The 26,096-nt window shown below is 47.6% G+C and overlaps 1 protein-coding gene across 4 annotated transcripts in view; it reads right to left on the reverse strand.

Annotated features, from left to right (window-relative positions):
- Nucleotides 1–2,795: 2,795 nt before the first annotated feature.
- GLI2 (GLI family zinc finger 2) overlaps nt 2,796–26,096 on the reverse strand; it is a 197,891-nt gene continuing 174,590 nt past the window's right edge. For 3 of the 4 annotated variants that reach the window (XM_086751117.1, XM_086751118.1, XM_086751120.1), the window contains 6 exons: nt 24,817–24,948; nt 21,078–21,227; nt 17,204–17,368; nt 12,536–12,817; nt 9,068–9,404; nt 2,796–8,029 (listed from right to left, as the gene is read on the reverse strand). In XM_086751117.1, the coding sequence (XP_086607243.1) occupies nt 5,673–8,029; nt 9,068–9,404; nt 12,536–12,817; nt 17,204–17,368; nt 21,078–21,227; nt 24,817–24,948 (3,423 nt within the window). In that variant the 3' untranslated portion in view covers nt 2,796–5,672. The remainder of the gene's footprint in view (nt 8,030–9,067; nt 9,405–12,535; nt 12,818–17,203; nt 17,369–21,077; nt 21,228–24,816; nt 24,949–26,096) is intronic. The other variant, XM_086751119.1, reaches the window with a different exon arrangement.

The raw sequence follows: 26,096 nt of genomic DNA on the forward strand, positions 1-26,096 counted from the left end.
TTCCTCAAATGTCCTTTCTCTGTGGAGACTAGCTTGGGATGTACCGAGTAAGAGTTAAGGCTAGCCACAGCAACCGAGACCAAAGATTTCTGTAGCCCCATGCTCTTTTTCCTGGTGCAGAAGCTGCCTTTCGGGGTGTGTTGCCATGCCTGTTGCTCCTTGCTGATACCACCCTACAAATGATGGCAAAGGTGCGATGGCAAAGTAGCCTCTGAGTGACAGATATAACAGCCACAGTGTGCTTTTCAGTAAGCTGTTGATACTTGGGAGACATTTCCAGCAAGTGCACTGTAGTTGAGTGCAACAGCTCTTTCAAAGTTGACAGCAGGCAGGCTACCGTGCCCCATACATATCTGCCTGACAGGCCAGTGAGGGGAAAATGGAAATAGGGAGGGGAAGGGACCTGTGTAATGAATCAGAGGTGCTAGTGCAATTGGAGGACGCTACAGTAGTCACAGACCCTCAGTGTTTGTGAAAGCATCACTTTGGTTTTTTTTTTTAATTTCACATTTACAGCAAACATATTTAATATAGCCATTTCAAGTTTTACATGAAGTATAAATCAAGGACAAATAAGTATATTGGCCACAACATAGGTTGTTTTTATCTTCTAAATTTTTTAAGTGTTAGGTCATTTTACTTACAAGTTAAATAGCCGTCTGCAAGAGGCCTTGGTTGGTCATAAATTGTCCTTCCAATAATATAAAACACACCATTTATTTACAACACGTATGCTCTTCCAAGTAGATCCAACAGCTCGTAAAGAACAAGAGCTCCTATGTCATCCCTACTGAGACCACGGCAATAAAGACCCGTTGGAATGACTCTGTACTCAGTAGCGCAATCAGATCCAGCAACAGTAGCTTTTATGGGCTTTTTCTCCCCTCCAGGAAAACCTGAGATATTAGTGCAATGTTAAAGAGCTGTGATGGTTTCACCCAGAGCGCGATCTTTCTCCTCCTATGCCCCGACTAGTTCTGGGAGTGGGGTGAGGTAACACTCACCAAAGAATGTCAAAATCAGACTTGTTAGGATGGTTCGTTTTCATAAGGGATACAATTGATTAAAAAGAAGGTTAATTGAATATTACGAAGCTGCGACAGTAGTATAAGCTCCAAGCTCTGGCTTATAAACAGCATTTGTTGCAGAAGGTTATTACCCACTTACAATTGGAGCAATGAGCCCTTTGATCCCTGCTTGTTCCAGGATGGCCAAGCAGTAAAAATGCACATGCTGGTACATGACCTCGGGTGGGCTTCTAGGAAATGTTAACCCAGTTTAAGTAGTAAATATGTTCTTACACAGGCAGAGGTGTGACCTGATCGAACTCTAAAGTGAAATACCAGCAAAAAGCAGCATTTGATCTAGACTAGAAACTCACTTTAACTATTTGAAGTAGAAAAGCAGAAGCTAATCTGAATCTCCAAAGCCTTTTGTCAATAGAAAAACTCTGAACAATTTCCTTTTAATAATATTACTGCATTTTTTTTAAACACAATTTCTGTAATTCTTGGACAGTACAGAAGGGTGTGATATTTATCCAATGGATTTGCGGACTAACAGGATCATTAACACATTAATCAACATCTCGTTCACTGGCTCAACCTCAGACTGTGCTGAGAGTGATTAGAGCAGTGCAAGAGATTCACAGGAGCATGACAGCTATCTCACCCAACTGGAGAAGGTGTCTAATCGAAGTTGTCTACATGGGGTCTCTCTGTGATCAGTGAGGAGAGTGACAGATGTCTTTCAGAGGAAAATCCACGCCATCCTATGTGTATAAAACACAGATTAATTCTGTCTTGGGATATACCAATTTCTTGCCACTGACTATGAGGGCACCTTGATGATAAGGTGAAGATTTGTCTCACTTACCTAATTTTACCGATCAGCTCAGCAGGGGTCCTGCATGGAGGAAGACAAGGATATCCCCACCTGTTACTTCTGCATGAAGCTGCTGGCTCATTTGCACCAGGTGCCATGGCTGGTTCACTAGCCAACTGCTTTGCTCTACAGCTGTTTTTATTCCAAACTCATTGCTGTGCCCATAAGGATCACCTGTGAACAGCTTCCCCACCCTCCCTTAAAGCTCTTAACTCTGTCCTCACCAACTCACCTCTATGAAACCAAGTTGAAAACCAGTCTTTTGAGTGGCTGAGATAACTCTTGCTGCACTCAAATGACATCTTTCTCATCAATGGGCTGGACCAGGCTCTAACTGGATCATGACTGACGTATCTGTTGCTCACCGCATCATTGCTTCCCATCGTGTACATAGTGGACAGATTAATCTCTCCTTTCTCTAATGCCAAATTTCAATGAGTTGCTGTCATAGCCCCTCATGGCTCTGTTGATTGGTCCTATTTCTGTCACCTTTTGGACACTAAGATGGTCAATGAGCCATTTTGCCATGAATCTTCTGGTTGCCAAACTTGTCCAGTGCTTGCTTTAAGCCCTTCTCCTGTGCTATCCCTGCTGCGCTGTCATCCTCCTTCAAGCCACCTCTGCCAAGAGGCCAGTGAAAGAGACCTGGGCAGCACGGCTCTGCTTGCAGCAGCACTCCATCCTCGCTGCCTCTCTTTCTGCCACCTTCATGCCATTGTTGACTGGAAGCTCTTCAAGGCAAGACCATTGCACATCTGTGTCACACACCAGGCCCATCCAGCTTCTCACTGGCTGTTTCTAAGCACTACCAGAGTCCAACTGACTGTGTTGGTGTGGCAATGACAGACCAAGACCAACCACCATTACCAATAAAAAGCAATAACAACAGGCACAAGGAATTATGAAAAAAATTACTTTTTAATGTACAAAAGGTTTATATACAGGTTCAGCATGTTACCTCCGTTCTTATGATGTAGAAAACAGCTAAAAATGTTCTTAAGATATAAATTTGACAGAACAATTCACCTACAGTACTTTAATAATGATGTCTTCTATACATAATATATACAGTGCTGGAATGGTTATTATAATACTTTTTCAGTAAATGAAGGAAGACCACCACTGGAAAGTCTGAGAAATCTCAGGTCATTGGAGATTTGGTTTTGCTTTTGTATTTAATCTTTTGCTATTGAGATATCCATGAAGAGTGACTCAGTAGCCACCGTTGCCCTATGCAGCTGTTGAAAAAATCAGATTAGCAGTTGAAGGACACACGAAGGCCTGATCCACCTCAGCACAAGGGATGCCCAGTTGTACTCCAAGCATCTAGGAAAACATACAGTGTCTTAAATATGCACTGCCCTCTTTCATAAATGCAAAGGAAAGGGCAAGGTCGGTAACTGCAGAAGAATATATACAGTGCACTATAAAACTATCCCTTTGAACACACCTTTCACGGGAGACACAAAACCAGGCACCTAGCTTTGCTTTCCTGTCCTCATGCACCCTGGATATCAGCAGGAGTCATCAGGGCTTCAGAGGGTGAAGGGTAGGGGTGAGAACGTCCTGCACACACCCTCTGCACGTGGGATGAGGATGGGTGAGATGGCAGGATGCCAAGCAGCACCTCCCTGCACCAGCCATACCCAGGGCTACCTGGCAGCAGGGCTGTCCCAACCCACCACTGCTGACCACGGCTGCTGGCGTATCTGATATTGCCAAATTTGCCTGGAGGTAACATGTGGCATTTTCACATCAGTCCCTGGTCATGTCGGGAACAGTGAGCCTGACATCAGTTTGTGCAAAAGGAAAGCAGGGACACCAGAAAGCACCTTTAGAGCTGCCGCTGTTCCATGCAGGAAACAGAGTCAGACACAAGAGAGAACATCACATTGGTATGACGGGGAGACTGGAGACGGGAAGGAGACAGTGAAAATCTGCAGATGCTTGTCTGGTCAAACTGTGAGAACCTGCAGGGCAATGTCACACTTGTCCCCTGCCCTTCCACATACGGGGCACAAAGTACCTGATGCTATGCGAGCAGGATGAGGAGAGTTGTCCCTGTCCAACGCAGTCAGAAGTTAAGCAAGGCCTCCTGTCCAAGTACATGCACCCTACCACTTCTACCCTTTTGTCTAATGACAGTAAAAATAAATAATGCAACTAAGATTGACTTCAGTGCCAGGTGGGACCGGGCTGGAAACAGCTGATCATTATTACAAGCAGTTATTTTTGGTGGGGGATTTGGCTTTGAGAGGCCCTGCTCCTCCCATCTCTTCCCCAAGGAATTTTCCAAGAGATTCTCACTGACCAAGCTACTACTTTGACTCAAGTACCTGTTTTGAGACTATCCATATGTTTTCCTACCATGTAGACTGCAGGTGCAGCTCTGAGCTGAACCAGGCTGGGTACAAAGAGTAGCTATGTACCATAGCACAAAGCACTAGCCAAACTAACGCCCTGCATTGTCCATGGTATATTTTTTTGATACAGCAGCTCTTTTCATGCTGACCAAAGCTGTGGGACACCTTGATGCAGCACTGGGTGCATGCCAACAAGCTCCTTGCAGGGCAGGGTGTATTAGCTCACGCTTGGCCTCGCATGGGTGCAGCCACACGCCGGTGGTGTGCACGGAGCCCAGGCAGAGCCCTGCATGAAGTACATCCCACAGACAAACCCTGGCCAGATAAACCAGCACCCACAACCCTGCCACAGCGCAGACTGGGCTGAAACAATCGTAAAAGTTTCTCCATCACCATCAGTTTTGTATGTGAGCGCCTTACCAGGGAAAAACCCAACAGAAAGTGAAGCCGTTGCAAAGCTGCGCAGGGATATGGTAATGCGTGCTTCAGAAACCCGACATTAAAGATGCATGTGGGGCCCCTGCAGAAAGTCACGACGCTCAGAGGGTGCAAAGTTATGTGTGTGTGCGTCAGTCTGCACGCCGGAGCCTTCCTGCCACGGGGGATTATTTCCCAGTGATTGCTGTTCCCAGGCCTCTGCTCCACTCTGCACATGATATAAACCACGTTGTAAACACATCTGATCAAAGTGTGCATTCACCTTTTATGTGTCTCATCAATGTGTCTTTCCAATGTTTTCTCAGAAACACCACTATGTTTTTATAAATGTACATTTTATATACGCTTCTGGCAATACACTATATTTGATTTTTAAAGGAAGAGAGGCCTTGGCTACTTAACACGAAAGCATGGTAAGGCACTTTGCTGAGAAGCTGTTTGGAATCAATGCTCTTTGCAAGGTACAAAGGTATTTACGATATCAAACAATACTGCTGGCAGAGGGCTAGTTTGGAGACCTAACTAAACCCTACTCTCATCAGAGCAGAATACATAGTATGGCTTTTGTTCTGATCAAAACCACATCCTCCCATTTCTTTCTGGGGTGGGTTGAAAATGGAATTTTTTGCAAACACAACTAACGGAAAATGATGGGGAGTGCTATTTACAGGACTGCTGGGGAGGGAAGGTTTCATCTCTGACCACGTTCATGCAGTCTCCTAGTTTGGTGGTGATACCATTCAGTGCTCTGGGAAATCAAGCCAAAAAATAATACTAAAGGTGCACCCTTGTGGTGCTGAACTGCCTGGATATAGTTTACATAATTCTGTACAGACACTTTTAAAAATTTTCATTTTGAATCCCTTTAATGTATTTAATACTTATAAAAAATCTACTCTATTGAAACAGATTATTTTTGAAAAGCACATTCATAAAACTGCTTCACACATAGCCCGTTGGATAGTGCTAAGGCCTTGTGCTTAACTGTTAAGACATCATGTTTAGAAATTTACTCTCTTCTGCCAGCGTGGTTAGCATGGAGCTCATATCGCCTATCGCCATATTGCTTATTCCCGCGGGTATGTTGGGCAGTGTCAGAGAGTTTCGTGGAGTCGTCAGGCGAGAGGAGTTCTGGGAGAGATTCTGCAGGATGCTGGGGCTCAGGGTTCCTGACATCAGGCTCGAATGGTCCCCATCATCCATGATGGCATCAAAATCTATCTGGGGTGGCTCAAGACCTTGTGAGTCTACTGTGCTGGACACCTGGTTTGTGCCTGGGGACGGCAGAGCGGCCGGCTTGCTGTTCAGCGCACACTGCTGCTGTCTCACCCGGCAGTCCGTGTGATTATCGAAGCTGCTATTTTGTTCGTACATGTGAATTTGACCGTAATAGTACATCAAATTGTTTTCCCTTGTGCCATCTGCACACTGCTGGGCTGGTGCCGGCAACATGTCGCTGGTTCTTTTATGTGCGGCCTCCGACGCCTCCTGGCCCAGGCTGATGGTGTTTGTGGGGTGGGGAGTTCTCATGTAGCCCAGCTGCTGGACGGTGCGGAGGCCTCGGGATCTGCTGGCTGGGCTTGGCTCAGGTGGAGGACGAGGCTGGATCATGCCCGGTGGATATGGCTGCGCAGCTGAGCCCATCATGTTTTGCTGAGGGTCAAAGCTGGGCTGGTTGGAGGTCATGATGGGCTCATGAAAGGCCTCCTGAGCCATGGGGAAGTTCAGGTGGGTCGGCTGAGATGAGTAGCTCTGTTGACTTGGTTCGTGCATGACCTGGCCCAGCATTGTGCGCTCATTGTTGCTGCCGACCATTAAAGAAGGGTCAGTCACCATGTCCATTTGCTGAGGGTGAAGGTGCGGTCCGGATTTTGCTGCCATGCTGCTACAAGAAGGAGAGATCTGATTTGGGTTGCTACTGATTGTGCTGGGGCTCAGCATTTGATGAGGCTGGTTATACCCTGTGTGCAAGCCCAGATCAGGGTTCATACCAGGGCCTAGGCTCATTGGCTGCTGCCGCAGCTGCATACAGTTTAGCCTCTGCCCATCCATGCCCACATTTCTTTGCATAAAGCTCTGCTGTGTTACGTTCATGCTGTTCTCCGGCAGCTGCATCTGCTGCTGGTTGTAGTTCTGGTACTGACCAAAGTTCTGCTTCTGCTGGACCACTGCTAAGTTCCCTTGTGAAAACTGCTGCTTCGACTGATTGGACATCATATCAACTGTACCCGAGCTGACTTCGTTCCACTGGACGGGCATGTTATTTTTATTCATGTCTGATGAAGCATCAAAGCTCATGGGACACTCTGCCATCATGGGTCCCAAGTGGCTCATGCTCGCCTCAGCCACCGCCATCCTACGCTGGCCAGGAAAGGTTGGAGGCTGCAGCTTCCCACTTCCCTGGAAGCTCTGCATTTCATTGCTGTACCCCATGGAAGTGCTCTCAGCTGCCGTCCCCTTGCTCTGCGATTTGATGTACTGCACCACATCGTCTGGTAGCATAATGTCATCGTCTCCAACGGATGCCTCTGCCTCCCCAGACATGGCTTCCATGGTGATGTTTTCGCTGATGCTCAGCGGCCGGGGCGAGTAGGTGTGCTGGGGGAGGCTCCCATCTGAGCGCCCGTAACTCTGGAGGCTGAAATTCCTCCTGTCGGTGGGGTGTGGAGGATGGAAAGGGTTCATGCTGTTGGTGCTGTTGAAGCGGTGAACTCGTGGGAGGGCTGGGGGGTCTCCGGCCGGTCTCCTCACTGGGTCACTCGCCCGCCTCGTGCAGTTGCCTGGCACCTCATGGGGAAATGCTGCAGCTGATGGGTAGCCATAGGTGTTACCATCGCTGCAACGCCTGGGGCCTGGAGGGAGTCGGATGGAGGGCAAGGTGGGGTCTGGTCCATCCATAAGTGAGATCCTATTCTTCAGGGTCATCCTCTCCATATTCGGCAGGGGAGTCGGAGGGGGACCCCCTGTGGCAGCGGCATATTTGGCTTTCAGCCTGTAGTGCTGAGCTGGTGTGAGGTTCAGCAGACCTGGCATCCCACTGCACTGGCTCGCCTCGCTCGACCGACGGGAGGCATCCGTCGAAATGGGGTCATAGGAGTCAGCAGAGCTCGTGTTGTTGGGACGGTGTCCAAGCTGCGAAGCCTCGCTGGAACGGCGGCTGGAAAAGTATGGCGAGATCCCTGATGATCTGCGGCTGACGGTGTAGGCAGAGCTGATGGTGCTTGTTGTGCTATCACGGCGCTCGTTGAGTGGGTTCAGCATTGTAACCTCATTGACAGACAGCTCCATTATTCTGGGATTAGGCAGTGTAGCAGAAGAACCACCACTATTTTCTAGAATAGAGCCTGAGAGAAAGGTTGCAGGGAAGGAAAAGGTTTAGTTAGCTGAGAAATTCCACGTGGTAGTGTCCTTGGTGCCAGAATGCAGACACACAAAGCCCCCCCCTCAGTGTTTTATGGGAACGATAGTGAATTTCATTTGCTGTCAGCGAATTCAAAGCTTCATCTCCAGCTCTGTGTCCATACACAAAGAGCAAGAAGGGTGGGGAGAGAAGAGAATAAGTCCCTGCTGCAGTGCCTTTGCAATGTGTACCCCTCTGATGCTCAGCTGCTGAGGAAGTTCCTGCACACAGGCTTCTCTTAGTAGGAAAAAAGTAGCACTGGTGTGAACAGTGCCCAGGGGACTGCATGTCGCAACAACCACAGCTGCTCACTGGGACAGATGCATAGCAATAGGAGGCTGAGAGCCCAAAAGTTGATATTCAAAGGCTATTCCCAGAGTAAACCAAGAAGCTCCGATGTACTAAACCCTGAAGTTTAGTATAACCCAGGCCCCATGCCTTGGGCCTTCTTGACAAAGTTAGAGAAGCAATGAAGGGATCATAAAAATGCCTTCATCAAGAATCCCTAGCCAGGGGAAAACTAGCATATGAAGCTGTAGGCAACAGCCAGGAGCTCTTGAAGTAACAAAAGGCCTGTCACAGCAAGATCAGGGACAGAGGGCTTGTCTGGATTGCTGCTGTGCTACAGTAATCTCCCAAGAGGCACATTAGCCCTTGGGGAACTGGTACTGCTGGAACAAACCCAAGAAATTTTGTGGCTATCACTGGGACAGTGAGGACATCTGTAGCTGAGTCCTGGGCAAGCCCAGAAACAAGGACTCTCTTCATAGCTCTGTAGCATTGAGCATCTGGGTTTGTGTTGCACATCACCAAATGGCTGTGTTTACGCCCAAGCTTTCCACTTTACCTGTCTTTGCTATCCAGCAAGGGCTGACTCTGAGGCAATAAGAAATGATCCTCCTCCAGAGCAGACTCTTGGTTATGAAACCAGAGTCAAACTCTGGAGGGTTCCTACAGGACATGGCCCAGGTCCAAGGCTTACCGTTTCCTGAGATGGGAGGCAGCTTGGTGTTTCTGGCTTGTGGAGCTGGGCTCACCCATGAGCAGGAATCCTTAACTGTCTTGAGTTTCTCTTTCTTGAGCTGTTCAAGTCGTTGCATCGTCGTCATGTGTTTCCTTAGCTGCAGGCTGACTGTTGAATTACCAGATGAGACCGTTGAGTCCACAACAGGAGCGTTGTCATCCAACGCCGTCAGATCTCCCAGACTTCCTCCACTGTGCATGTTCATTTCTACTCCACTGTCATTGTTGTTGGTGCTGCCAAGGGGTGATGGCTCACTGCTGCACGACGACTGGCCACCAGGACTGGACTGACACATCTTGGGGAAGGAAAAGAGGATGAGCTGGGCAGGTGGAAACATGGATGGAAAGAAACCAGGAGCCCAACATCCCCAGCAGGCCCCACATATTTGGCCATATCCCAGGCTCTTCCCTCTCTTGTTACCCTTCCCTGCTGCGCAATCTCAGCTCTGCCAGGGGGCAGGGGCACCATGCCTCGTGGGAGGAGGTCAGGGCAGCACCTCATAGCTGGAAAAAACTATGGTGGGATCAGCTGGAGGATGGAGAGAAACCAGATGCTGTTCCTCCAAAAGATTAAGTACAGATGCTTCTCGAAGAAAAGCAGTATGTTACCTGGTTGTGCAAGGTATATTGCATCAAGCAGTGGCTTATCTAACATAGGATCAAGGCCTAAGTATTTCAGACACAATGTATTTCTGTCTTTAAAATACTGTAACATATAATTAGGTTAGCTGACAAACTTCCCAGCCAGATAAAAACCTGGTTCACTGTTTGCAAACTCCCACTTGCAGATAAGGCAGATAAGCACCATAAATATTTATTTTATATACGTTAGGAATTGCATTTCACATTTGCAGCAGACACTAAATGGTCTGAACTTGCTCTGAGGTAGCTGTTGCTGCTACCAGACAGGATGCCTGGCTTCTCTGCTGGAGGCCCAGGCTCCAGCAAAAAATGGGAGCGCTGAAAAGGCAACGTGCTTTGCCCCAGGCCAAGGTGGGAGTGCAGGGTGATGCCGTGTTTTATTTTGCTCCTTAGCAGCCCTCATGGGCAGGGCTGACTGGCTCTGATGGCCTCATAGTCCTTCAATTGGGATGACGGAGTTTGCAATCCCAGGATTTAATGGCAAGTTGGGGTGCTGGGAGAAAGGCGGCAAAGGGAATCCTTGGGCACTGTGTCCTCCCCCGTTCTGCACTCCGGCAAATATCCCCTGTCCCTCCCCACTGCTCCACACGTGTCCGCCTCCAGCCCGTGTGGGTTAGCTGGAGACAGGAGATCTGCAGGAGACAGACTGCTTTATCCAGCTATTTTAATACAAAGGATTTCTTTGCTCACCTTAGTACCGACTGTCCTTAGGAAGGTAGAGTAAGGAAGGGTAAGTGGGAATAAAGAACAAGTTGTTAGGACACAGACAGCATTGACAAAAAGGATCATGTTAGTAAAAGGAGCAAGAGAGGAGTGCAGAATACAAGACAAATTGCCAGCATCACCCTCTCTCCTGTACCCCCTTCTTCCCTGCCATCCCTCTTTGGGGGCCCAGATAAAAATTCCTAGGAAAGACTTCCCACCAGTCTCTGTGGGTTTGGGACTAGACCCAAAGCTGGGTCAAAATAAGGGGCCTTAGAGTGATGGGAACCAGTGAAGCATCTCGCCCTTCCCACCACCCTGACCTTAACCGGGAAATAGGAGTTGGAAGTGGGCCCACCAGGTCAGATGCCGCCCGTTGGATGTGAAGTGAGTGAAGTACACAGTGCTGAATGAGAAGAGCGGAGAGGAATATCTAACCCAAGGCGCTGCCGCCAGTGAGATGGCTTGGCTGCAACCCTGGGAGCGCACAGCCCTAGGAAAACAACCCCGCACCTTCGGGAGAAATGGGGTGGGGAGCCGTGATTGTGTCTGTGTTTTCATAGAAAAAAAACAAACATGACACATGGAGGAAGAATATTGGAGAGAGGTCATTCTGTCCAGTGGTTCTCACACTTAGTTTTTGTAATCCAATACAGAGCCTCGTTACAGTAAAACTGTTCCTTTAGTCAATTAAAGACACTTTGGATGTGAAAATACTCAATTCCTTCCTAACTGAAACATGCTGCTCATTAGTAATTTGTCCAGCAATACATCCCTTAACCTTTTTTTTTTGAAAATCTTTGTAGTTCCAGGGCATGTTGTTTCACAGGAATAACAATCTTTTAGCCTGGATTCAAATCAAGAAAATATGTATTTTGGAGCTCAAAGTCCTTTCAGCTCTAGTGAGAAGTTTGGGGACTGTGTGTACACTCTCCTTTGCAGGTGAAGGTCTTTTCTGCTGTATCCAGGCCATACCCCACCCCACTGTGAGCTGGTGCAGCAGAGCAGAACTTTGGGTATGAACATGAAGAGAAACATTAAAAGGCAAAGTAATCTGTGTGTTGCAATGCCCCATGCATCTCCTCCACCAGCCACAGTGGCTGAGGAGCAGGTGGGCTTTCTGCATGGGGTGGAAGAGGCTTGAATATGTTTGGGCCCATCACCATACACACCTAGTTAGCACCCTTGGCCTACTGTCTACTGTGGATATGCTGTAATGGCCAAAAGGCTGTTAAATGGTCTTTGCTTCAGCTGGTGACCACTCATGAGGCTGTAAATCATGATCATGGTTGACTGCAAGCCCATACTCCGTGGACCACAGCCTTGCTTCCATGTTTATTCCTGGTTTCACTCCCCTGCCCAGTCGTCCCACTACAATTTTCTGTGGCTGCTGGGAGTCATATATTGAACTCATGTACTCCTGAGCAGTCTGCTCTAGCTGGGAGCAGGGAGGTTGGACTTCATGATCTCAAGAGTCCCTGCCAACCCCAGTGATTCTATGCTTCTGTGTATGGTGGCTAGGACTGAGGAATTGAACTTGCTTTAAGATACCCAATAAAAATAAAACAGCTCCTGTTATCCCCCACTGGCTTCATCAGACAGCCCACAAAAATAATTGTGCCAGCAAAACTGCTGTGCAGCAGCAGCTTGGAAAGAAAAACATTGAAGGGTGCAGGGAGAAGGAGAAAAGGGACTGCTTGAGCCAGGACTTCTGCTTCAAGAAGAATACATCAATCTGACCCCTATGGTCATTGCTCAATTTAAATTGGTGAGGTAGGTAAAGCTCATTTGACCACAACACTGAGTTTTACCCACTTCCACAGCACAAGGAGACCAAGCTCAACACTGGGCATCAGGTGAGGCATGACTATGAGGGTGGGAATTTGTGATGCTGCGTAGAACGGTGCAAAATGTACTGGACTGTGCCCTGACCTGCAGTTTCATCTCTGAACTTGAACTCTAGGGTGTTGGCAGGTGAAGGGCAACTGCTCGGAGAGGTAAATGGCATGCAAAAGCTTCACGCCCCCATTGCATTGGAGAAATCAGGGGCTGTGTCATTTCTGTCAAGAGCAACTGCTCTTACCACAGAATTCTCCGTTTTTATCGTTTTAACTTGTAAGCAATCTTCCACGCTCCTTGTGGTGCTGTTGGCCTCGGGGCTCCCCTCCGAAACCTTGCTGCTCTGCTTGGCGCTTGCCTCATTGTCCCCATTTTCCTTGAGCGGAGGTGGCCTTGGGTGAACATCATTGCGCTGCTTCTTCGTGACGTGGGCATCAGGCCCGTGCACGGTCTTGACATGTTTCCTGAGGGAACTAGGGTCTGTGTACCGCTTCGTGCAGCCAGGAATTTTACAGACATAGGGTTTCTGTCAATACAAGCAAATCTTGTGTTATATTTAGAACAAGCCCAGATATTCCATATACCCTGTATGGGCCAAGAAAATACAATGAGCGTAGCAGCTGGCAGCAGCAAAATGTGGAGCATCTGCTCCACAGGATTCTGTAAGACTGAAATCTCCAAGATGTGATATATGGGCTGCTGCCGATCCACACAGATCTGGCCAGTCATTTGATGTTGGCTAAACTCCTTATTTTCAGTTGCTGGATTAAAAGACAGCTAAGAACTCATGAAATACTTTCCTAATATTACTTTCCCATGTATGTATTTGCCCGAGTGGCCACAGGAATGTTTCCTGATTACGGATGGGAGGGAGGTGATGTAGGGGACTGGCCATAACACATTCTCTCTGCTAAGGTGGGGTCTACACCAAGAAAGTGTCTGGGACCTTCTGGCTGATGGAATTCTAGCAAAACCAAGCCAGACTAGATTCACCCTGCCCAATCTATCATACCACTCCAGCACCTGTCACCTTGAAATCTGTTATTGTGCAAAACAAACCACAGGCATGCAATGTTTTTTTTCAGACGATAGCACTCTAGTCCCAAATTCATGAATCATTGATTGCCACAGGAAAACAAGGCTGAAGCCACGCTTCTGAAAACTGAAATCAGCAAAAAGATACTTTTCTTCTTTTAACTTTTTTTTTTTATTGAGTTTCCAATTCCAAAGTGTATTAGCACCACAGTTGTTTGAACTGGTGCTGCTGCACTGGAAGCTCTGAATTCATCACAACTTCCGCTTGCAGCCTCACAGCTACTCTAAGTATTTTTCTGCCAATTCACTGGGATAGAACCATGAAAAAAATCAGAGACATATTGTTTGAAGGCTGCCCAAAATGACCATTCCAATTCATCGTTTTATCTGTTTTGTAATTTCATCCAGAACCTTCAGTGAAAAAAAAAAAAAGGATTATATATATATGCTTTGCAGAAAGCCAGCATCATCACATGAAAACCAAATAAAGTCTGTTTTTTATTCAAAAGCATGCTTCTGGACTGATCTTGGCACATCACTTGAACAAACTAAATCCTTGTAACACCCCACTGAGGTAAATATTTAATATATTTTAAAGCTGGGTAAACCAAAACACAAAAAGTAAAATAGTTTGTTTATAAATCTCATGCAACCTTTTGGACGAGGCATTACAGAAATATTATTGCTGCTATTAAAACCTTTTCTAAAGAACAGAACCCCCACCAAACATGCTAAAAAAACCTAGATTAAATAGTTTAAGGACTTTTTATAAAGATCCTTTAGGCCCAATAGTTCTGATTTTTCAGACAGCAGTAATTAGGGTAACATGATCAACATTCCTTGGACAGCAGACAGAGTACAACCATCGTCTTCATCAGGCCTTATCTCCTGCAACTGAACTGAGCACAACTGTTGTTTCATTGGCATGCCTTCATGTACCCTCTGGGTTACCCAAATACTGATGTCTAATGCAGTGGATGCCCTAGCAAATTCAACAGCTTGGGTATATCAGATGCCTCCCTTCTACGCCTGTACACAATACAGCATGATACTCAGAGTGGAAGAACTGGAGACCTCCCCAGGAACTCAGCAGCATTGAACTTCTGCATTTTACCCTTGTTTAGCTTAAGCTGAAGAAAATGTCACTCCGAGCCTTTAGCTAGCCATGGACTTGTGCCACTCTTTGTGTATGCACTGAAGAGTAGTCATAGGATGAAAACTCTTTTCGCTGGAGAAACTTTGAAGGTATCCCCTGAAGGGATTCAAATAGTCACCGGAAGTTTAAAATAAAATAGTGCACACGACATTTCAACAATCAGACAAAATCCAGTATAGTAATATATCCCCAGCCTTGAACTTTGGCATGTTTGGACCATACACCTATGTCCTGTCACACAATGAAAGAGACAAATACAGGGAACCTGGAACTTCCCCCTTAGAGGAAACATGGATGACTAGCTCTGAGACTGTGGTGTATGCCAAGTAAACACTGCGAGGAGAGGAAAATATTTAGTAGGTAGCTAGGAACCACAGTAGAGTTACCAATGGCTAATGGGAAATACTCACAGCCACAAACTCCTGATTTGCATCCATATGATTTTGTGAGCCAAGGTTTGCTAACCCACTGGTCATGGCCACAGCTGGTTGCAGGATCCTCATGCGGGCCTGCTGCTCAGTGCAAAGAGCTTTGCCATGAGGCATTTCATCTGCTGCAAAGGATCATATTATATGTTCTTCAAAAAGAGGATACAGCCCCGAGAGCCATTATACGCAGCCTACAGATCTTCCATAAGTTTCAGGGCATGCCTCTGTCACATGAAGGAGGGTTGAACAACAGTTCAGGAGTGAGCTTGACCTCAAAATATAAGACCATACTGTACCATGTAGCTCCCATATAAGGTTCAGCTGGCCTGGTACCACTCCTTCACTAGTGGCTATGCTGTTTCTGCACCTGAGAAGGTTTTGGCATCCTCCAGGGGAAGCAACAGCAGAGCGTCAATCCCTATGTGCTATATGAATCTTTAAATTGTGTTGTTGCATGCAGCCTGTGCCAAATGTCAGCATATTAGATCAGGGTCCACCATAGACAAGGAGTTGGATGCTCCTGCCCTACAGCCTCACCCTCTTGCACAATGGGAACCAAAGGAGCAGACATTCAAGTCTGTCCAAGGGAGTCATTCCAGAGCCAGTGCAGCTCCTGATCTGGGTCACTTGGGAAACTGAACCCATCAAAGAAATGGCATTTAATACTAAAGCGAAAGCCAAAATTCCACATGTAAGAACATGGGACACTGGCTAGCCCAGCAGAAGGGGAGACTCTGTCCTGCCTAGAAGTGATCCTGGAAAACCTCTAGGGATCCAAGCTCAAGTGATCTACGGGCAAAAAGTAGCTCACATACTGCTTCACTGTACACAAACTGGGCAGGGGGAGTCTGTATCCAGCACTGAAAGTTGTGCTAGGAGTCTTGATTCATCCACATCAGAATCCTTAGGGATGGAAGAGAGACACAAAATTGATTTAAGGACGGGAAAAAATGCTGCAGTAATGGGAATCTTCAGTGGTTTGATCAACTTATTTAGCTTATAAGAAAGAAGAAGGAGAGTGACTTCATACTGTAGTGTTATGGGGGGCAAATAGCAACAATGAAAGGAATATTGGATCCAGTATTGGAGGAAGGCAGTGAAGGTATCCAGGGCTGAAAACAACCAATTTCTAATAACTGAAACATGAAATTAAATCACAACTTCCTACCTTTCAGAAGAAGAAGCCTTTACAGAGAGTAAATTATGTTTTAGTCAAACACCAGTTTCTGGGAATGCAGGTTGCCCAGCAGATGAGAAGTTGCATGTCTTATTGGTTTCTTTTAGCCTCAAGGTCTTTGTAGCCTTAAACCAACCCCAAACTATGCAGTGCCAGTGTGAATATGGCTCACTGGTGAAGGACAATCCTGACATTTGTGTTCCTATCCAAAGCAATTCAAGTAACAGCGGGATCCAGGTCATTCATTGGGTCCATCTCACCATCACACAGCACAGAAGGGCATCCTAGACTTTGAGTCCTTATTCTGACTCCAGCAGAATCTCTGAAACCTGCAGAACTCTGGTTATCACTGACTGATATTATGCCAGAGATAGAAACACTCCCAACAAGCCCTTTGTAGACACAGCATCGCTTTAAAAAACTGTCATCCGTGGCAATTGTGTTCCATTCTCCAATAGTTTATATTTAACTGTTGCAAACTAGGCTACAGACTGAATTCTTCATGGCTGAAAACGCTATTAGAACTTCAGTGTTGTTTTTTTCTTCCCCTGTCGGCTAATTGGTGGTAATATAAATTTCAGTTGTCGGCTGTGGTTGATTGCAACAGACCATCACATGCGTTACAACAAAGGCAATTTCCTCTGCTCCCCAACTACTAATAGTGGGTCTTAATTAGCCAAGGTTAACAAAGCATTGCATTGTACTCTATCATTGTACATCAAACGATGGAGGCAGTATTAATTCCAGAGCGTCAGAATCCAGGGTAGCCGTTATAGTCTGCTCCATAGTAATACTATGCATCACATGCACAACTGTACAATAATATTTGCGCTTTTAAAAATTATATATTCGGAAAACGCTTGCTTTAATTTCCAAAGCCGATTAAAAAGTTTGCATACTTTAACATCTGTTTATGATTTTGAACATGGCTTTCATAAATATAAAGCTAATGTGGTCTGGCTCTACAGCAACATAAATCCCATTAAAAAATAAGAAAAACCTCTCATTACAGTAGGTTGCTTTTTACATGAGTTCAGTGTGTAAAGTGTATGTTTATTGTCAGCAAAATTAAAAAAAAAAAAGCCCTCTGCTGAGCTGCGGTGAGCCCAGGCTTACCTCATTGGAATGCGTCCTGTTCTGGTGCTTGGCTCTGTCCGAGGCATTGGAAAAAGCTTTATTGCAGCCTTCGTGCTCACAGACATAGGGTTTTTCTCCAGTGTGGGACCTCAGGTGTGTCTTTAAGTTCTCCAGGCGGGAATAGGCTTTGGAGCAACCCTCGAACTAAAATAAAAAAACACGAGAGGAGTGATTAATTAACCAGAAAAATTTGAGTTTCCCCCTGCCTAAACCCTTCTCATCTGTTTCTCATTCTTTTTTTTTTTCTTACCTTTAAAGGGCTTGTGTTTTAGGGAACAACATCCACTTTGTTGGGAGAATTCGCTTTCCTAGGCAGGCTGAGAGTTTCAGGAGTGAGTCATATTTAAGGTGCTGCTCAGTACCCACCTGACACTTCAACAAGAGACTCTTTTTTCCAGCAGGGTTGAACACCCCTCCACTCCTCCCAGGGCTCTATTACCCCCTCCTGCCATTCCGCTGCAGCTAACACACTCAGGAACAGAGGCCCTCTCCTTCCCACCCAGACAACTGATGGCTTCTTGACAGTTTGACCAGCCTTGTAACTTCCCTAGCACCAGCGCTGGTAAGGCCAGACCATTCTCTAACACACAAGCAGAAATTTAGCAAGCTTTGAAGTTTCCCAAATTACAGCTTGGGTCTACTCTCGGAGGATGCTGTGGTCAGGCCATCTGACATTACCAGTTTAAAAAACAAGACTCTCAATCTTGGAGACAGATGGATTTTTGGATGACAAAACAGGCCAGGAACCTTCCTCCTGGAAGGAAACCAGCTGCCCACACAACGAGAAGGAGCAGCTTGGGAGACGTGGTGAGGTCTCAGGTGATGTGATTCCTGCCACGCTCCACTCTGGCTGGGTTGGAGGCTTCTCCCTGCACCTGCCCTGTCTGTAGCATGGGAGGACTTCACCTCAAACCAAAGAGGCTGTCTTAAACGCTCTTGGACGAAACAAGTGGGAACTTACAAACACTGGAAGAGGTTTTAAGAAATGCAAGGCTCCCTTCCAACCTGTAGCTGGATGCTGCACTCGCTGTTCAGCTGGGAGTGTTGAAAGCCCGTGCTGCACTTCCTATGCCAGCACCTTAAACACACTTTAAATTTCAACAAGCAGCCCCTCCTGTTGTAATGTATGCAAGCTGCAAGGTATTGCATTTTAGTCAGATCAGTTAAGCATGTCTACAAGTTCAGTCCAGATGTGACAGAACTTCACATTGCTATGTTTGAGTCTTGGCCAGTGAAGAAACTGGTGTCATAGCAGGACAGGACATGCCATGGCTCAGCATTCGATTTCCCTGTGTGCGGCTGAGTGGTCCTACGTGTCCAGAGATCTGGCTGTTTTGGGCAGAGGCCAAAGGCAGCTGCATGCAATAGCAACCGTACCTGTCTCCCTGTGCTCACGGGCGCAGGACGCGCCTGCACTGCCAACGAGCGAGGCAAACATGCAGCCCATGGAACCATGAAGCACATTGGCACAGGCTGATCCCATATAACTTTGTTGTGCTGGAAAAGAAGTAGGGTTACTTAAGCTTCCCTTTAAGGTCTAGCATAGGGATGGTGGACATAGGGTAGACTTGCTGTGCTCTCTTGAGATAACCTGATCTCTTCAAGGACATTAGGAGCATCCTGCAAGAGCTGATTCCTTCCACAGCTTTGCCGAAGTGGGATGGATCCAGTTCCTCTTCCTCAGACAACTTTCATCAACACATTTGGCCCATAGAACATGCCACAACTTTGAGGTAGCACAGTACATCCCTTTCTTCTCTTGCCCTGTGCAAGCAGACTCAAGTCGCTTACAGTTATTGAAATACATAATTCCACTTGCTGGAAAACAAAGGGAACTCAGCACAAGGCAACTCACGTGTCCATTCTGGTTTTACTGGAAATTGAAATGAAAACGCAGTTATTAAGAGCAGAAGTACTGAGGCCACATTTTCAAATAAGAGCTTCTCAGCAAAGCGGCCTGTGCATGTTCAAAGCAGTTGTTCCCTCTCTTACGCGTGGATCTGATTATATCAGTGGGAGTTCTGGCTGTCATCTGTTGAAATAATCCTTGATCAAATCCCAGGCTGCCATTGGGCTCATCTGGAGCTTTATGTACACCACAAACTTCTTGTCTGAAACAAATGGCGCTTTGAAAAATCACTGCCAAACTTGGACAAGGAATGCTCTGCCAAAGAAGGGCACCGTCTGCAGAGCTGCCGTGTACCCCAGGCAATGGGAAACCGGTAGTACTCCAGTTTGGGGAGCGCTCCTGCGACATATCGCACACGGAGGGGCTGCAGTTCTCCAGGAGGCAGAGGATGACTTGACACTCAAACACAGCCTTGGCATCGCTCCACTGTGACGCAGTTGAGGCTTGAAAGAGGCAGGATTGTGCAGCAGTGTTTTTTCCTGCCCCATTACAGCACTAAGAGGACACAGTCCCGGCTGCTTTTTGTCTTCCGAGTCCCTCTACCTGCAAGGGCAGGGCTAGACTTTCCCTCACGATTACTTCGTAGCACACCAACCATCAATATTCCTTGATACTTTTAAGGAAGATAGGTAAAGCACTGGAACTGGGCAAAGTGCTTTAGAAGATTAAAACAAAGGACATGGCTTGGTGCCCTAGGGAGCTTATGCTCTAAATTAAACGAACACAGGGCTGGAAGATTGATAAAGGAGTCATGCAGCAAGCAAATCATACGTATCTTAATATTTGTAAGCAGGAGCTGGGGCGAAGCCAGGGAGGGAGCAGGGCTGGAAGTGACTAATGGAGCAGAAGAGGAGGAAGATATGGGAGGAGGGCTCAGACATCTGCCGAGCAGAAAGAGAGACTCATCCCTGAGACTCTGGGGAGAGGAACGGTGTAATACTGACAGCAGAGGAGGCATGAAAAACTGGCAGAAGGAGAAGGCAGGGAGCAGAGGATATCAAAAGACAGAGATAGACCTTCAGAAGGATAAAGGGCTGAAGCATATGTGGAAGAGATTGTGAACACCTCTCCTCTCCTACTAGTTGGCCACAGCCACTAAACTCCACAGCTCACTTCTCTCCTGTGCCCCCACCCCACCAGGCATCCTTGGCTGCCCCACGTCAGCCAGCAGTGCTGTGGGAGACTCCCTGTGTGAGGGCAGATATGGGCTTTAGTATCTCGAGGTTGAGGAGGAGGGGAGTCCAGCTCTCCCATGTGCTGAAGGAGCCTGCACTGACAGGGCTGAGACAAAATAACACCCTATACTCTTCCTCAGGCAGTGTTTAACACTAGGCACAGTGATGCTTGCATGTAGAAGGTCTGGGGACTGAGCTACTCTTGCGGTTTAAGCAGCCAGGGGTTGACCTCACCTCTGGATTAAGAGAGCAGAGGCAGGAGGAGCTGGCCCAGCTACTCAGGCTGCAAGGATGCTTGCGAGCACTCAGGTAAGTGGATGAGGGAAACCTGCAGCCCCAGCAGCAGTACTGGGTGGTGCTGAGTTAGACACGACCAAGGTTAGGTGGCTTCTCGCCATGTGGGGTTACTGGATTTCCTTTTTGGATGTAAGTAAATAAATTGGCTGGTCTTCCACCTTACGTGACTTGTTCTGAGTCAGTCTTGATCTGTGTGTTAAAGCTGAACCCATTTTCCCCAAGGAAATTCAGTTTTGCCCACTAACACCTCTACCAACCTCCCTGACCACTTGCCCTGTCCTCAGGGTGTAACCTGCAAGTAACTATAAACTGGACACAGAGAGCTGGACTGGCCCTGAGTTGGGTGCCAGCAGGCACCCTGGGAGACCCCCACTTGAAGCCGTGCCTGTGTCTACACACACATTCGTGTGACACCAAAGTCTGGCATCCTGTTTGCTAAGCTGAGATGCATCATGTGTCCCTGCCAGCTCACCGTGCACTTGTGTGGCTTTTCTCCGGTGTGCCTTCGCATGTGCACCACCAACATGTACTGAGCCTTGAAGGGCTTCTGCTCCCGCGTGCAGTCCTGCCAGCGGCAAACAAACTCCTTTTTCTCCCCATGGATGTGATCGTTGTTGATGTGCTGGTAGGAGAGAAGGGAGAAGCAGGTCACTCCTAGAAGAGCTGATGCCAGCGAAGCATGCACGGTGCTCTGAAAGCCAGTCATTCCCTCCCCAGTGCTTGTGGTCAGGCATTGCACCTGGGTCCCAGGTGCAGAGATGACACCAGGGACACGGGAGCCAGCTCTGTGGTCTGGTGGGTCCTGCAGGAGAAGGCAGTGCACAGCACCCAGCACACCAGGCACTGGGTCCAAAGCAGCTATAAACGGGAGGTTTGCAAAATCAATGGGTACCTATGGCGCCATGGAGAGAGGAGCCCTCTCAGTGTCTCCCAGGCTGCCTGATGCCACTGTTGGGGAGGATGACAGAGTCATTTTTGTCTCTGCCGAACCCTCCTGTGCTGCATTTATGCATCTGGGACCCTTTCCTGGGGCACTGCTGGAGCATGGGGCAGAGGAGGAGACAAGCCTCGGTTGGACTTGATGATCTTCAAGGTCTTTTCCAACCTAAACAATTCTATGATTCTAAGCCTGCTTGCGCCAGCCCATATGCCGGCCCTAAGACATCCACCTGCTGTCCAGCGCTGGCGGCTGGCAGGAAATGACAGCATCTGTGAGCTATGCACCAAGGAAAGCTCGGCGGCCTCAATTACTGCTAATTATTCGGGTCCGTGAAATCCTGCGCTGGGGTGTTGAAAAGCCAGACCCAGAACGGTGCCTTCATCCACCCTGAGAGGAAGACAAGGGTTGCTTTTTCCCAGCCCAGGGCAGATGAAGCCCTGCCGAAAATAAACAGAGCCGGAGACCAGCCCGTCAGCAGCGCTGTTCCTGTGGCGGCCTTGTCTCTCGGAACGGGGTCTTGCTGCCAAAAATAATGCCTGTCCTCGCTCCTGTGTTTTCAGCAGACATTCACTGACAGGAAATCCTAAAATAAACCACTTTGAGTTCGGGTTTTGTTTTTTTGCACTGAGATTTTTTTCCAGCCCCCGCCTTTGTCCCCCTGGCCAAGGCCAAGCACACATGTTGTGGCTCGGGATGAGACTTTCTCGGGGCAGCGGGGCAGCATGAGGACACAAAAACATATTAAAACAGAGTCATCGGCCTTCATGGCCCCAGCTGAATCCAGCCCTGGCATTTTGTGTGCCACAGCCCAATCCTGGGGACAGGGACCTGCTGCTTGGGGCACCAGGTCTATCCAGGGGCAAAAAGAGATGTGCTTTGCTCAGCTGGTCCCTTGGACACCACGGGTAAACACTGAGAGCCAAAGCTGCGTGCTGGAGGGTCGGGGGAGGCTGGGTTTGGAGCTTAACTGCCTACAGTTCTGGTTTTATAACATAGCATCGGTGTGAGATTTTTAGGAAATCTGGTGGACCCCCGAGGAGACCCATGGACACTCTAAACCATGTCCAGACCAGACTGGGAAAATACAGTCTCCTGGCTCTTTTTGCCTGGGAGTCTGACATGCAAGCAAGACTACATGCAGCAGTGCTAGGAGTAGGGGAGTGCACTGGCTCGCTCGTTTGGTCCTGCTTGAGCCAGAGGAAGACACATTTATGGGAGGGGGGACTGTAGCCCCTGTTCAGCTTATTAATTCACTGCTGCACAACTCACCACACTTCAGCTACAGCCCCCATCAAACCCCCACCTGTCTGGAGGCTTTGCTTGGGCTTCTTTCAAGTGGTGAGTGTGACCTTCGAGGCTGGGAGCAGCAGTAGTAATCGCAAAAACATGTCCTCACTCCTGCTGCTCCCTGTTGACACGCACTTCTCCCACAAGCACATTGCCCACTGTGTGCAGAGAACAGACCCTGCATGCCCAGGTACTTTGCTCTGCACACAAACAAGAGTTTTTCCATGCACGGTGGGTTGCTACCTTCTCAGAAGTTGGCCCATGACATCTGTATTTTATTTGCATGTGTATTTTGGGCATTTCAAATCCACAACCCCATGTTGCTAGTAATCATAGTACATAAGTCTCCATTTTTATAACCTTCCAAATTTAGGAAAATCTTGGACATTCCATCAAATATTTTTCTTTGGGTTTTCTCTGGAAATAAATTGTGCTGAGCTGCCTGGATCTGCCCTGCACTTTACTCTGGGCAGAGCGAAAGAGTTTTTCTTACGTCTGAGAGGGAAATGCACAAATACTGCTAGACAAATGTGAGCCCAGCCCATCTGACAGGGCTGCTGTGGTTTAACCCTAAAAAAGCAACGCCCCGTGGCATGCAACGTGCAACCAATTAAGCACCTTATCACTCATTTAGCCCTGAAAACCATTTCCAAATCTGTCTGTACTCAAGGACTTGTTGCACTGAACCAGTGACTTCTAGCAGAGGTGGGCACATGCTATTTTTAGATGGAAGAAGAGCACATGCCCAAAATTATCATTTAGAGTGTGGTCCCTCTGGGCTAAGATAATGTTTGTGTGCGGAGCTCAGGCGAACAGAGACTGGCACCTACTTGGTGGCATCCAAACATTACTAAAGTGAAGATACATAAAAAAGGACGAGAGCAGACACGAGCCCTCAGAAAGAGAGCTACATGTGAATTGCGCACAGGTGGCCCCTGCCAGGCTGGGAGCCAGGCTGAGGTGAGCAGCAAAAGGCTGAAGGGAAAGGAGAAAATAATGGCTCCTGTCACAAAATTTGCCCAATCCAACATTTTGCTGCAAGCAGCAGGGTTGCTGGGGCTAGTGAATTCCCAGCAGCTCTGGGCTGGCTTCAAACAAACAGGGCTCACAGCACACACCCAAAATGAAGACTGGGAGGGTGCAGGGGGGGCTCAGACACAGATCATGGCTGATCTCACAGGGACTCGCTCCAGGTTTGAGGGATTTATTGAACCTAGAAGCCAAAGGAAACTAAACGGTGGATTCCCAGGTGAAGCAAAGCACACAAAAGGTTCTTGGAATTAATTAGAACTGAAAATCTGATTAATGACTTGGTTTGGGGATCTTTCAGAGAGCAGTTTTGACACTGGTTTGGGGACATCACTGTGATTATGCAAGCCCTATTTTCCAGTTTTTAAAAAATCAACCCACTTTCTTTATTTCAGGCCCCGATGGAGACACTGGAGCACGTCTCCAAACTCTGGAAGTGCTCTATTTTTGTGGAAGGGATGAGCTGAGCAGGTCAACAGCCCCTAAGCGATACGGCCTCACAGCTCATGCCACAGAAGCATAAAATACTTTCACAGCCTGGACAAGGACTGAGGACAGTATGGACAATCCCTGACACACAGCTGGTGTAGGTGTGTTGGGAGGCTCAGTGAATATGGCCAGGGAAGAGGGAAGGGCTCAGCCCCGTCCTCATTTTCTGATCGGGTTCTCTGCACAGAGCCTTCTGTCATTGGGTTGTGCACAGGAGAGACTGAAATTGCACCCTCAGCAGCTGAGAAAAGAGCAACATCAAATAATCTATGAGATGCTTCCTGCAGCTAAACTCCTCAGGGAGCAGCGACCTGCTTTGGCAGTGTTTACACACCGTATCTCTGATTTGCACCTTTAGTAGCTCCCAGAGTGAGCTCTGGCTGCACAGCAGCTAGTGATAAAAAATGAGGACAAGCGCACAGAAACCCAAATTTATCGCTGGGGTTTCCTCCCAACCATTACTCACATGGACGAGCTGCTCTTGAGTGTCATATTCCTTTGTGCACCCTTCCCAGTGACAGTTCGTCTCATAAATAACCTCAGGCTCCTGTTTACATTCATCTTTATCTAGATCTTCTTTCAGGTCTGTCAGATGCTCCTGCAACACACAACGGTGCATTGTATAAGGTGAACTTCTTTCGTCTGAATTCCTCTGTCACTCATAGATTACAGGGCAGGTATCAACTGATCACAAAACCGTGCTCTTTGTGGCAGCATAACAACCTTGATTACTGTGAAATAATGAGTTACAGAGTTTTGGTCAAAATGAAGCAGAGTTAATGACAAGACACAAAACACCTTGAAGTCACAGTTGCAGCGGTGGCTGGCTCCAGCCAGGTCGTGGGCAATCCTAGGAAAGGCTGGAGAAAGGAAAAGGCTGGCTTTTGACCTTTGGTTTTGTCCTTTGCTGAAGCAAAACTTCTGATGTGAGAGGGAGTGGGGAAATACGAGCATGAAGAAACCACAGAGCAGTCAGAGTCTAGTGGTTACAACACTCACCTGACACGGGTTGGGGAGTGAGGTTCCTGTTTTCTACATCTTGCGATAGATGAGAAAATTATGCCTAAACCTTACCCAAAGATTTATGCCTGCAGGGTGCTCCACAGGGACAAAGTGGTGAGCCCCCAAGGCACTCCTCTGAGACTGGCAGATTTGGGAATCTTGAACAAGACCGCATGATGAGTGGGCTGCAGAGCAGAGCTCCGGGGGCCCTGGACTCATAACTAAGTCAGTTTAATGCTGGGCATGCTGTGAGCTCTCTCCTTAACTTCTCTGTCTAGCCAGCTCCTCAGTCCTAAATGAAGCACAGAAGATGTTTTTATAGCTGCTATGAGGATTACACAATAGTGTAACATACAACATAATTAGTACAATCCAGAAGGTAAGGACAACTGTCAGCTCTGTGTGTGTCAGACACTTGCACTACAGACAAGGCAATCAGCCAGTAGTGGCCTGGGAGTTCAGCAATACCAAACCCTGCAGGTTTTGACCCCCTTCATTCCCTTTCCTACCCAGCACAGAGCATCCCACCTCCAGGGCAGCTTTAGATAGGAGCGTCTGGGGTGACTGACCACATCAGACGCTGTTCCTCATGATCTGATGCTCCAGTTGGCCCCATAAGTGTGTAAACACAATCAGACCCATCTCAAACTGCCTCTGACCTGCCAAAATGGACCTATCTGTCCATCATCTCCTTCCCCATCAACACCTTCCCAATGCCTGCTGAGGGGCTGCAATGATTAATGA

Source organism: Chlamydotis macqueenii, chromosome 6 (genome assembly GCF_036417535.1).
Source record: "Chlamydotis macqueenii isolate bChlMac1 chromosome 6, bChlMac1.mat, whole genome shotgun sequence".
NCBI classification, from domain to species: Eukaryota; Metazoa; Chordata; class Aves; order Otidiformes; family Otididae; genus Chlamydotis; species Chlamydotis macqueenii.